Raw genomic sequence first — 14,580 nt, forward strand, 5'->3', positions numbered from 1 at the left:
CAATACTAGAGGGACCTTAAAGTTATTTTAGTATACCTTAAGGGTGTAGGTGTAATTTACCCTAAATATAGTCGTGACTCTCAGGCATATAAATTATAGGGTAAATTATGAAAATCACCTGGACTTAGGCTAAATTACAAAAAGTACCCCAAATATCCGTAATTACCAAAATTCCCTCGACATTTGTTCCAATATATAGTACACCAACCCCCTTATGATGTGATTTTTCACGAAAGCTTTTTTACTAGAGAGTAATTTTGACCCTTAAAAAGAAATTCCACGTCTGCAGGAGTACAATTGACATTTTTCGGAAAATATTGCCTAGACTCAAAAATATTTTATGAGGAATCAGACACCGTAAGGAGGTTGGTGCAAGACGGAAACAAACATTGGGGGTATTTTAGTAATTACGGATAGGTGGGGGTATTTATTGTAATTTGGCCTACATTCAGGGGGTTTGAAATTTACCTTAAATTATATATTATTTGAAAAAAAATATAACTAAACAAATGCAAAATCTAAGTAATCCATGGAAAAATAAATAAATAAATAAAATAATAAGACACGTGAAACTTGCTAGTTAACCAGAACCAGAGAAGTAGAAAGCAATGTAAAAATATAATTCAGACACAAACTTTTTAATGTAAAGATAATTTTTCAAGATCAATCCAAATGTTGTTTACATGTGCAATCTCTCGTCTTCCATCCTTGTAGTACAACCGCTTACTCATTTTAGGGCAGCAACGTACCCTGAGATCTTGAACCGAAGCCGGCAATTCAGGCAAAGAAATCATCTTTTCGCAGTCGTTTATTTCCAATGATTCGAGTGAGCGGAGATGCAACAGAGACGGAAGAACCGTAAGTTCCGGACATGATCCAATCGTAACATCTTTGAGGCATGGGAAATCACCATCCTCCATTCCAGACCATTCCACAAGGTTCGGCATGTCGTCGATACTCAATTTCTCTAGCTTCGGAAATGCAACTTTAACACGAGTTTCGGACTTTCTGCAGAATAGGGAATTAATATCCCTCACACTTGTCATCTCCACAAGATCGAGGCTCTTAAGAGACGGCAGTTCGCCAAACGAGGGCAACGTGTCGCAATTTATGCATCTTATGAGGAATATTGTGGAAAGATCGACAAAAGATGGATTGGTTATCCAGCTCGGAAGCTTCGAACCACAATAATCTGAAATGTCTAAAACTTTAAGGTTAAAATGAGGCTGCAGACATTCTAAGATGTCGGTTGCATCGGGGTTTTCGACACTACCCCAATACAAGTACAGATTATCTATGCGTTTCTTATCGCACAATGCAGCTGCCTTTGCTTCTTCCGCGTTAGATACATTATGAAGATTTAGGATAGAGAACGACCCGGCGATCTCGTTCATGTTTTTCAGCTCCGTTATTCCGCACCCATCGTCGGTTTCCCCCACGATGAACGCATCTAATGTTTGGAGTTTGGTTAAGTTTCCCATCCCACTAGGCATGACCCTCAGCTGGCCAAAAATCTGGAGGTCCAGGTGGCGAAGATTAATCAAAGACCCGAATCCCCGTGGCAGTTCGTCGATTCCAGGGCAGTCCCTCAATCTTAATGTCTGAAGAGAAAGAAGAAGATCGATCGACTGAGGCAATTGATCGATGGGAGTGTTGGAGATGTCTAGGAATCTCAAAGAATCCAAATACTTGATGGAACACGGTACGTGTGTTATGTTGCTCGAGCTCAGATCCAATGTTTTTAAGAGCTTCAAGTGGGGAAACCTTAAATTGCACATTTTATTCCTCGGAATACAGAGATTGACAACTAAGAGTGTGCGAAGTTTCTTGAATTTTGTAAGAGCATCATCAACTAAAGCGTCGCCATGTTTACGACAGTCCCATGTTAAGTGTAGGATTTCTTGGTTGGTCGTATCCAACTCATTACCATCTCGGATTCTTACGTAATCGCCTCGTTGGATAATGAACCTAGCAATTTTGGATTTGCCGTTGACTTGGTAATGGGAAAGATAAGCAGCAGTTGGCTTTGCAGGTACGATGATATTTTGATTAAGCAAAAAGTCGAAGCACAAATTACCCACGTCCTCCATTCGTTTCGTCACTTCGAGTTTGATGCATTCTTCGGCAATCCACATTTGTACCAATTTATCTTTTGAAAATCCGTAATCCGGAAGAAATAGGGCAAGATGCCGAATACAGTTCCAGTAATCTATTAGGGGAACTTGCGAATTTTCAATGTCTTCTTCTTCTATGCCATGTTCTTCATAAGCTTTTCGTCGTTTTGCTCTAAGATTAATTTGTTCTGTAGTTTCTTCAGAGGGAGATGCTTCATGTTTTATAGCAGCAGGTAACTTCATCTGCAAAGGTTAACCAAAAACTATACATATATACAACAGATTTAAAAAAAAAAAAATTAATAAAAAATTATGTAGGGACCTTTTGGTTGAATGAAGTGGTGGCAGAAAGCTGATTCAAAAATGGATGGCAAAGAAGTTTCTCGACTGCCCATCTATTTTTTGATTCATCATCTTTGTGTGTCTTCATACAAGAAGAGAGAAACCTATACAACAGCTCGAACAGAAGATAGATCTTCCCCTTGATTTCGATAACCTCGACACATTTCAAGAGGTTCGGATGTTCCAATTTCATCAGAATCTCAATTCCGCCGCCGCCGCGGCGGAATTCCTTCAAAAAGTATTTCACGCCCGTCACCCGATCGACCACTTCGTAGATCTCATTGCCCGTTCCTTCTTCTCCGGTCAGTTGGTGTTTCAGATATGACATGTTAGCCAATCGGTTAGCTCCCATCATTCTTGGACAATATTATACTCTACCCATCTCTTTTTTTCAACAAACAAAATACTCTGTTTTTAACAACAATCATTATAATAATGGGTCATATTTAGGTAATCACAACAATAATTCTACATTATTCTCCAATTTGTACCTGTTTTACCGGGTTTTTTGCACTTTGCACCCTTGGATTACACCATTTTAGCACTTTGCACCCTTAAATTACAAAATTAGCATAATGCACCATTTAAACATAGCTTGTTTGCCACTTTGCACCCCAAATCACTTTTGGCTTAGAAAACTTACCTGCAACTTGCTCGAAAACATGGAAAATTGGCAAATTCATAATTTTCTTGTTATCTATCCTCTTCTCCCAATTGTTAATCACCTTTCCACCATTTTTATCTTTCATGATCCCTTTAATCAAAAACTCCTAATATCTTTTTAGACATTTCTTTCAGTGATAAATCAGTCAAATGACACAATAAGGCTATTGGGAGGTTTATTTGTTGGCAAGGAGGTGGTGCTTATTAGTTTCATGATGGGAGGAATTTTGTGCTCCCATTGAATAGTATGGATCTGAAAAATGATTAGAAAATAGCGTTACAATGGAATAAAACTTGATCTTCTGAAGGTGTGGTATCGAACTCTTGTCTATGTATTACGACCATTCTTGAGTTTTAGTTCAAAATTTACATATTATGGCAATTAGAAATGGCTAAAAAGAATTTAGGTTTTTTTTTTTTTTATTAAAATGACGAAGGATAAAAATGGTAGAACGATGATTAAGAATTGGTGGAAGAAGATAGATAATTAGAGAATTACAAATTTGTCCATTTTCCAGATTTTCAGCAAGTTGCAAGTAATTTTTCTAAGCCAAAAGTGATTTGGGGTGCAAAGTGCCAAACAATTTATGTTTAAAGGGTGCAATCTGCCAATTTTGCAATTTAAGGGTGCAAAGTGCCAAAAGGGTGTAAAAAACACAGGATTAGTCTTGTATTTTTTTAGATGGATGTTGTTTGATGGATTTTATTTGATTTACTTGTCGAATTTGATCTGTATCAAATTTTATTTTTTTTTGAAAAAATTGCAAATTTTTTTTTTTTGTGAAATTAACCCCAAATATATTGCAATGAAAGATAAAAAACATATTCTAAGTGTTTTTGGACAAAAAAAAAAATTCAAATTATCAAAAATATTTTCATTTAAAACAACCAAAATCCATATAAAACTAAATTAAAAAACAAGTAAATCAAATAAAATCCATCAAACAACATCCATCTAAAAAAATACAAGACTAATCCTGTGTTTTTTTCTTCCTACTAAACACGCGTTTCACACCCGCCTGTGGGGCATCGGACGAGCTCGATGGCGGTGGAATTGGCCCTATCGAGCTACCTGGAGGTGGTGGTGGGGCATCCGACGAGCTCGAAGGAGGTGGAAGTGGGGCATCCGGCTCGATCAATCTGACAATATCATTTAGGGTCCCCCACATGACCGTATGAGCGTCGGATGGCGCAAGTCCCCGCACCTCGCTAAGTGTACCCTTCACCAACTCCAAAATTTGTGAAAGTTGGACCTCCTTATCGGTACCACCCTCTGGACGAGCTTCATGGGGTCGAGGTCGATCCGCCTGGGGTCGAGGTGGATGGGCTCCATGCCTACTCAGTTGTAACATGCATCTGGGTCGGAACCAATTCATGTAGTCCGGCGAAGTGTCCGCCTCCCCGAGTTCAATTTCAACGGACCCCGACTCCTCGTCCAGACAATACTCCTCCCACCGATCAGAGAATCGTTCGCCGTACGCAACGAAAATTGAGTTCTGGACCGGTCGACCTTTGCTAACTAGAGCTTTGTACATATCTTTTGACATGTATGCACGACCTGGAATGATTTGCACCCGGTTGAACTGCCTCAACACTCTGTCCGGATGATATGCCTCGAAGTGGTCCATGCAACATATCATCCCACTAAACCAAGCAGAATCTGGCATCGGGAAACGATCACGAATAGCCGTATACGGTGACCATAAAACCTAGTAAAATAAATAAAAAATTAGATTTAAAAACCTACTTAAGTAGTAATAACAAATTATTAAACTGGTATGTTACCTGATCGGGGATCAAATCATCTAATCGAGATCGCAGGTACGACGCTCGTTCAGGCGTTGAAGTAGTCTTTGACTGAGGCTCCCATCGGCTCGCTAATGGCCCCTCGAATTCCGTCTTCAATGTGCCACCCGCCAAATAAGGAAAGTGCTCGTAAATCCATGACTGAAAGAGCGTCAGCCAGCCAGCCATCGAGTTCGTTGATTTTTGTGAGGCTGAGGAAAGCTCATCGTACAACCGGCAAAGACATGCAGTGCCCCAAGCATACTCGCCGATCCGATCCAAATCAGATACAAGATTTAGGTACTCAACGCTTACCATGTTGCCTGTCTTGTCGCACAGTATAGTACACCCGAGCAAAAATAACAAATACGCCCGAATGGCGTATGTCCTCTTCTCCGCACTATCTCTCATGGTCACTTTGCTAAATTTAGCCTTCAACCATTCCAACTTGACCGCTTTCTTCTTGTTTACATCGTCCGGGTACTCACCTAGTAACTCGAACATCAAAGTACTGGGGATCGTTTTGGAATCACGGACCAAACGCTCGCAAGCTACGGTACGCCCAACAACTGGCAAACCGATCAACGTACTCACATCGTCAAGTGTGATGGTCATCTCTCCAACAGGTAAGTGAAATGTGTTGGTAGCTGGCTGCCATCTCTCTATGAAGGCTCTAAGTAGATGGCCGTCCACAGTATTGTACGATGCCTGTACAACTGACATTAAACCACATCTTTGTACTACCTCTGTAATAAACGGCGCCGGCTCCCAACCTTTCAAAGTTCCTGTGTGATTTCGTATTCGAAATTCTGAGCCGCGCTCCGAACGATCTGGCCCTCCGTTCACAATATGATAAGCAATGTGCTTATCAAATTTTGTGTACAATTCCGGTATCTCGGGACCTCGGACCGGTTCGTTGCTCGAATCACCAACTTCTACAGTCGAAGGTAGAGCCGGCACCGGATTCGTTGACGAAGAACCCTCTCCAGACTTCTTCTTGGTCGTGGTCTTTTTCTTGGTCGTGACTGGTATGCCCTTGCCTCTATCGGATAATTCCTTCCTCTTCTTACGGTTCGAGACAGTCGGAGGTATACGAGGTTCACGTGGTTCTTCCACTGCAAAATAACACACAAATAAAAATTAATATACATAATATAAACACAAGCAAATAAAAATAGGAAAAAAAAAAAAAATTCACAGTTCAAATTCGACAGCTACCTATCGAAAATTGGTTGAATTTTCGACAGCTACCTGTCGAAAATTGGTTGAATTTTCGACAAGTCGCTGTCGAAAATTCAACCAATTTTCGACAGGTAGCTGTCGAATTACCAAAATTCCAAATTCAACAATTTCACCATTTTCGACATCTACATGTCGATTTTGGATGAATTTTCGACATCAACCTGTCGAAAATTCATCGAAAATCGACATATACAGGTCGAAAATGGTGAACGAAGAACCGACCCACGAATCTCAAATCAATGCTCAAATCGACTGAAATTAGATGCACCCATTACTAATTAACGATCATTCTAACCTAAAACAACCAAATCCTAATTACCCATATCAAACAATCAAATCTTAAATAAATATTAAAGAAAAAAAATCGAAACAACTATAACTTACTATTCGAAGACGACGACGGCGGCGGCTTTCGGCGACGTTGGGCGGCGTTCGGCGGTGTTTGGCGTCGGCGTCCGGCGGCGGCGATGGTTGGAGCGGCGGCGGCGGCGTCGGGCGGCGTGGGAGGGGTGGACGGAGGGAGGGGTGGACGGAGGGAGGTTTTTTTGTGTTTGAATTTTTTTTTCTTTTTTTTTTATTTTGTTTTCAAATAGGTAATTTCAAAGAAAAAATGATGTAATTAGTATTTTGTATGAAAGGGTATTTTTGTACTTTTATTTTTATTTTGGTATTAAAGTAAGAAAAAACTTATAAATATGTACTCAATTGTGGTTTTCAATTTGGTAGTATTCAACTAAGCAAAAATTAGTATTCAAAATAGTTGCCCCCTTGTTAATCACCCTTCCACCATTTTTATCTTTCATGATCCCTTTAATCAAAAACTCCTAATATCTTTTTAGACATTTCTTTCAGTGATAAATCAGTCAAATGACACAATAAGGCTATTGGGAGGTTTATTTGTTGGCAAGGAGCTGGTGCCTATTAGTTTCATGATGGGAGGAATTTTGTGCTCCCATTGAATAGTTTGGATCTGAAAAATGATTAGAAAATAGCGTTACCATGGAATAAAACTTGATCTTCTGAAGGTGTGGTATCGAACTCTTGTCTATGTATTACGACCATTCTTGAGTTTTAGTTCAAAATTTACATATTATGGCAATTAGAAATGGCTAAGAAGAATTTAGCTTTTTTTTTTTCTCTTATTAAAATGACGAAAGATAAAAATGGTAGAACGATGATTAAGAATTGGTGGAAGAAGATAGATAATTAGAGAATTACAAATTTGTCCATTTTCCAGATTTTCAGCAAGTTGCAAGTAATTTTTCTAAGCCAAAAGTGATTTGGGGTGCAAAGTGCCAAACAATTTATGTTTAAAGGGTGCAATCTGCCAATTTTGCAATTTAAGGGTGCAAAGTGCCAAAAGGGTGTAATTCAAGCGTGCAAAGTGCGAAAAACCCACCCTGTTTTACCCCATTCAAGCTCCACATTTTGAAACAAGATGATCATAAGATGTGTCTCTTGGCTTATAAATATCAGATTGTGGTGCATTATTAGAAACTATATTTTTGCACAAAACGAGTACAAACTAGAGAACATTTCTCGGAATCTAAAAGATTCTGTTGAATTTGAATATGACACCATAAATGATAAACGTGTAAGAAGATTCATAGTTGGGAGTTGGTTGTAATTATCCAAACATGAGGAGGGGGTTTCGTAATTTGACCCTAATAGTAATAATCTATTTTTAATGAAGAATTGGTCTAAAGTTTACATATGTGGTGTCGGATCTACATGACTCTTTCTAAATTGTCGAAAATAGCTAATTCAGTTACAAACATTGTGATCTTCTCTATTTCTTTGAACATATAAAAATATGTTTGAATCTTTCAATGTCGTGACAGGTATAAGAATGGCGAGCGTATCTTCTTCTTCTTCAGAGGAATACAAGAAACTCGTAAACGAGATTACCAAAGGGAAAGAAAAAGTGAAACATCTAAAAGAATCTTCTTCCAAAATCGGAGATAGTGTTTTAGAGAGTAAGTTCTTCAATATATTTTTGCTTGTTTAAATAGTAATATTGTTGTCGTTGATAGTCATATTAACTATATTACTGTTACTCTGTTGCACAGTAATATTTACACAACAAAAATCACTAATATTGTGTAATAGAGTAATATTAATATGTTGTTCGTTCAACATAAGTAAACATAATAAAAAGCCAAAATAATTAATATTGATGTGGTTGAGAGTAATATTATTGTCATCCACAGTAATATTACTGTAACAACAGTAATATTACCGTCAACCATAGTAATATTATTGTGTTTACAGTTATATTACAATAGTAGACAATAATATTATTAAGTTAATATGTCTACAACTCAAACAAAACAAAAAACCAAAAAAATTATATTTATGTGGTTGTCAGTAATATTATTGTGTTAATTTTACAGCCAACGACAGTAATATAATTACGTTGACTTGTCGAAAAATCAAACAAAAAAACCCGATAAAATAATAATATTGTTGTGGTTGACAGTAATTGTACTATCAACGACAGAACAACTACTGTCACCGACAGTATAATTACTGTTATTGATAGTACAACTACGGTCCATGTTCAGCGGCAAGCGTAAAAAAAAGGGAAACAATTTAGGGAAAAAAATATTAAAAAAGTTAACGCCGGAAACCGGCACCAGAATAAAAAATTGAGAAAAAATAAGTTCAAAAAAAGAAAAGGTGGAAATTGGATTTTTGTGGTCAAAATTGATTAAGTTGAAGTTAATTTGGGGTTACAATTAGTAATTGGTTTTAATACATTATTTCGCATTTATTTATAATACATATTTAAGGGATAAAATTGGCGAAAGAGATATAACCCTTGAACCTAGAATAATAAAAATGGTTGGTCAGGGACTTTGCATAAAAACACTAAAAAAAAAAAGGGTAAATTACAACCACACCCCTCAGGTATGCATAAATAATTTTAAGGTCCTTATGGTATCGATAATTACATTCACCCCTGAAACGTAGTTAGAAACACTAAGGCCCAGTTTGGTTGGGCTGATCCGGGTGGATAGTTCCTCTAATCCACTCGGATCTCAGCTTTGGTTGAGCCCAACGGGGTCTGGGATTGCACTTGGGCCCGGGTCCGGATCAAGGATTTACCGGATCTCCCATCAGGCCGAAGGAGGTGAGATTGGGTAATCTCATCCAACTCTCAGCCCAATCAAGTACAGTATATTACCTTTATGCCCTGAATATTTATTTCTAATTACAAGACTACCCCATATATATATGAATTACCCCAAAAATTATTGTGTTAGCCCTAGAATTTTACCGGCATAGCAATACACGCCGTTCTTCGTTCTGCTTTTCTCCACTGTGGTCGGTTTTTTCACCGAGGTAATTTTTCTGATAATCAACTCATCTAGGTTCTCTAACACGCTTCTTTCTTCGTTTTTTAGGCCCCCCTAAACCGGTTGAAGAATAATCAACTCATCACAGATTGATTTCTTATTTTTCATACTTCATTAGTTATTTTTTTTTTTTTTGGTTTTTTCCGATAATCAACTCATCACAAATTGATATCACAGATTTCTTCAAATGCATCCGAGTATTGTTGAAGAATTTTGGGTTTATATGGGTTTCGATTTTTTTTATTGTTCTAATTATCCGTTCCTTCATCTCGTAATTAAGGTATTCTTCTACCGGTTACTATACATTAACGTAATTGAAACCCATAATGCGAACCAATTTAATGCACCTCCTCCATTTTCATTTATTTTGTAGTTCGATTCAAATGCCCGGTTGATGCGCTATAAATCATGGCCATATTTCAAAGATTGGACAATCATCTTTGGAAAAGATCGGGCTACGGGGGAAAGTGCCGAGGCTCTCGCCCATGCGATCAACGATATATCGAAACAAGATAAAGAAGCGGGCGACGATTCAATGGGTGGAGACCACATACCGCAACCTGCCATGCACTCCAACGAGAATGACTCGGAGAACATGTCCTCATTGCACGGTGAAGGTTACATGTCTAACATGCAAGGTGAAGGGACTTCAACCTCACATCAAAGTAGGGGTAAAAAGAAAGGCAACAAGCGTTCCCGAAACGATGACCTCGATGGCCGTATCGTGGATATGATGGCGGATATGACTAGGACTTTTGTGGAGACTAAAACATTCCTAGGCGAGTTGGCCCACCGTATCGGTTTTGAGCACGATGCGTCAACTACACATGTAAGAAGGTGTTGGATGCCCTATCGCCGTTATGTTTAGGTGTCGAGGATAAGATTACTGTCGCTAAAGCCGTTTGCAATAGCCCAACCGATCTCGACATCTTTTTTGGATTAAATGAAACCGAAAAGGGGGTTATGGTTCGAATGATCCTCGAAGGGCGCTACTTCGGTTAGCTAGAATATCATCCACTCACAAGGTGAAGAAATTTTTTCCCGTATTCGGACCCTATCTTGCGGCGTTATTTGCATTGAAGACATTTCTGTTAGTTTTTCCGTATGAACTTATAAATTTTGTGTATTATGGCCGATTATATGTCTGTAAATATTCTGTTAGTTTGGAGCTACTATGCCTAAATGGTAAGCTGAAAAAATATTTTGTTATTTAGGAGCTAATGGTCAATTTTAAACAGGTTCACGGGTTGTGTAATATTCCAAGGTTTTTGTCAATATGCATGTGTTATATTCACACTGCAACAGGTTATAGTTGCAGGCCTTCGTGCAGATTTTTGTCAATACGCATGTCTTCGTGTTTTTTTTTTTAATTTCATAGTAATTGGTTTATGCAATTGCGAAAGTTTCATTGTGCTCGGTCATTGGTTATAGTGTGATCAATTACAACTTTAAATTCTATATGAACAAACATCTGTATCAACAAATTTAAACAAACAATGTTAAATATATAAATATGTATTAACTAAGAAAAACAGTAGTATGAACAAAATGTAAACAAACAATATTAATATATATTATCGCCCATGGGTACGAAAATGAAAATTAAAATTACAAACCAAAATACAAAGTCAGGAAAATCAAATACTAATACTGAAAATCTTGCCGACTACATGGAAGTGGGAAAATAATACGGGAAATACCAATAATAATAACACGGAAAATATTATGAAAAATATTAGGAAAAACTAGCCGAGATAATGGAGATTGGAAAATTTGAACTCCCATTGATCAATGGAGTCTCCAAGTACAACACATGCGTCAAAGTATGACCTAGTAATCGTTTGCCCCGTCGATTGGCCCCTTGCCGTTATCCTTATTCAATGGGTGCTGCAAAGAAATATTTTACAGTGTCAGGTGTATAATATAAATAAATATAAAGGGGTTGCAAGGGGTGGAAATGTAATTATCCGAAAATGTTAGGGTTGATTTCATAATTACAGTAAAATGGGAGGAAAGAATGAGTGGTGTAAACAATATTTTTAATATTGTCAGGTGTATAATATAATAATAAAAAGGGCTTGCAAGGGATGGAAATGTAATTATACAAAAATGTTAGGGATGATTTTGTAATTAAAAGTGAATGGGAGAGGAAAAGAATGGGTGCAACAAGCAATATTGTAAAAAATACTGGGGTAATATAATATTAAAAAGGGATTATGAGGGGTGGAAATGTAATTATCCGAAAATATTAGGGCTGATTTTATAGTTACAGGAAAATGAAAGAAAATAATGGGTGCAGTTGGCAATAATTTAAAATTTTCAGATGTATAAACTAATAATAAAAATACCTTCCAAGGGGTGGTAATGTAATTAACCAAATTATCCCACACAATCCTCCCAACCATTCCTGAGATTGGCTCATTCGGATTCAATCATACAGTTCCATATCCAACCAACCAAACCCGAGATACCATCCATACTTCACTAATCCATACAGTGTCATTTTCCAATTAAGCCCCAATCCCATCCCACCCCATCCCTCCAACCAAAAGGGGCCTAATAGGATAAGGCATTGGATACATTATTCCGATAGGGTTATAACGGACTATTACTTTTAGCTAGTGGTGGAGATAACAATAGAGTTATGGGGTGACATAGCTCCCCCAACATTTATTAAGTCACTCATAACTATTTGTTGTCTCCACCACTTCCTAAAACCAAATAGTCCGTTAGAACTATATCGTAATAACGTATCCAATGCATTATCCCATTAGAGTTTATAACTATGTTTCAAGGGGGGGAGTGTAATTATCGATACCACAAGGACCATAAAGTTATTTAAGCATACCTCAGGGATATGGGGGTAATTTACCCTAAAAAAAACAATATACAACACATGGTTTTTGATATAAGAAAAAATGCAACAGATAGTTCTGAAGCTAATTTTTTTTTTTTTTCAAGGTTTTTAGTTTATTTGACCCTTATTCAAAATTTTCATATAAAATATAACATACATTATATTATGGAATTACAAAAATAAATCAGAAAATTATATTATATATTTCGAAAAACAATAAAAATAATTGTAACTAAAGTCGTCGGGAATCGAAATTTTTGGTAGTTTTATATAAAATTCCAAATCCGTGCCAAAAATGTACGGTTTTAAATTTGGATATTTTTTAATCGGAATCTGTGGAATTCCAAAATTGCATTCCGACACCCCTAACTACATTGCATTTTTTCTTTTTCTTTTTCTTTTATTTTATTTTATGAGATATATGTATGATGATGTTTTTTTTGGTATGTCTCGTGATTTTAAAATTATTAAAATATATTATTGAAATGATGTATAATGATGTTAATTTTAAATGTATTAAAAATCCCCATACTAGCTTATCATCGAATCAAGTTAATCAACTGCTGAATCTTTAGTGCATTAAATATTAAAACAATTAATATGGATCATGCAATTAATTCGCTAAATTTAATATTATCCATTTGTCCATTCTTTTATTTTATACTCCCTCCTTCCCTCAATACTTGTCACTTTTGCCATTTTTTCACATTTCAAATTATTTGTCATTTTACTATTCCAATGAATAATTAATTGCAATTTTTCAATTTTGCCCTTTCTCACTCATAATTAATTGAATTATAATTATTTAAAAAGTAATTAATGGCATGGGCATTTTAGTGATTTACTATATTTTTTGTTATTATCTATGCATATTTATTGGATTTCTTAATATATGTGCAACTACCAAAAGTGACAACTATTGAGGGAAGGAGGGAGTAATAAAACTTATTTATTATTTGAAATTTGAAATATATATATTAACATTGTATATTAATGTACATTTTGGTAGAATTTTATACATAATGTATAAAATAATATATTTTTTGAGTTAACTACGGATAATTTAATTTAAACTTAATAATTTATTCATATCTTGAAATATTCTATTATCAACATATATTATTTCCTCTCCATGTACCATATGTCGTTCTACTTTCTCTGTTCTTGGCTTCTTCAGACGATTTGAGAGTCAAACGCCACCAAATGGCATACTTTGACAGTAAGACGGCTCATTCGCCGATGACCGTTGTATCTCAGAGTATAAATGTTTGTTGTAGAGATGGAGAGAGATGGTTCATGTTTTTCCTTCATTTTTTGTCTTCACTCTTCTATGAGTGAGCGATACAGTCTTAGTGATGGGTAAAACGGAGAGTTTTGAGTGTGTCTGAGAGAATTTTTTTAAGTTTTAGGCTGGTGAGTCAGATCTAGATTTCTGGGTTGACAGTAATATTACTGTAACAATAGTAATATTGCCATAAATCACAGTAATATTATTGTGCTTACAGTAATATTTCAATAACAGACATTAATATTATTATGTTACTCCATCAATAACTCAAACAAAATAAAAAACCCAAAAAAATAATAATATTGATGTGGTTGACAATAATATTATTGTGTTTACAGTTATTTTACTGTCCGACAGTAATATAATTACGTCGACTTGTCAACAAATCAAAAAAAATTAAAAAAATAATAATAATAACAAAAATAATAATAATAATATTGTGTTTGACTCTAATTGTACTGTCAACGGCAGTACAATTACATATATGTATTGTCAACGTCAGTACAATTACGTTAATGTACTGTCAGTGATAATATAATTACGTTAATTTACAGCCAGTGACAGTATAATTACAGTCTGTTAATGACTGCACAATTACCGTCAACGTTTAGCGGCCGGCGGAAAAAAAAAACCACTAAAAAAAGTCAATGCCAGAAACCAGCGGCGAAAAAAATAGACCAGAGAAAAAAAATATCGAAAAAGTCAATGCCGGAAACCGGCAGCAGAAAAACAGACCATAAAAAGAAAAGAAAATCGTAAAGTCAACGCCGGAAACCAGCGGCAAAAAATAATTTCTGAATTTTTTTTTTTAAAAAAAAAGGTCAAAATTGGATTTTTGTGGTCCAAATTGATTAAATTGGAGTTACAATTAAGAATTGGGTGTAAAGGCTTGGGGGTAATTTTGTTATATACATTAATTTTTCATTTATT

At 36.1% G+C, this 14,580-nt stretch overlaps 1 protein-coding gene across 1 annotated transcript; it reads right to left on the reverse strand.

Annotated features, from left to right (window-relative positions):
* Positions 1-553: 553 nt before the first annotated feature.
* LOC148767622 (putative disease resistance protein At3g14460) lies at positions 554-2,878 on the reverse strand. The gene is made up of 2 exons (XM_088824838.1): positions 2,437-2,878; positions 554-2,357 (listed from the first exon to the last, which is right to left on the reverse strand). The coding sequence occupies exons 1-2, from the start codon at positions 2,809-2,811 to the stop codon at positions 639-641; spliced, it is 2,094 nt and encodes a 697-aa protein (XP_088680964.1). The 5' UTR covers positions 2,812-2,878; the 3' UTR covers positions 554-638.
* Positions 2,879-14,580: the final 11,702 nt, after the last annotated feature.

Source organism: Erythranthe guttata, chromosome 10, assembly GCF_056151865.1.
Source record: "Erythranthe guttata isolate IM_541 chromosome 10, IM_541, whole genome shotgun sequence".
NCBI lineage: Eukaryota > Viridiplantae > Streptophyta > Magnoliopsida > Lamiales > Phrymaceae > Erythranthe > Erythranthe guttata.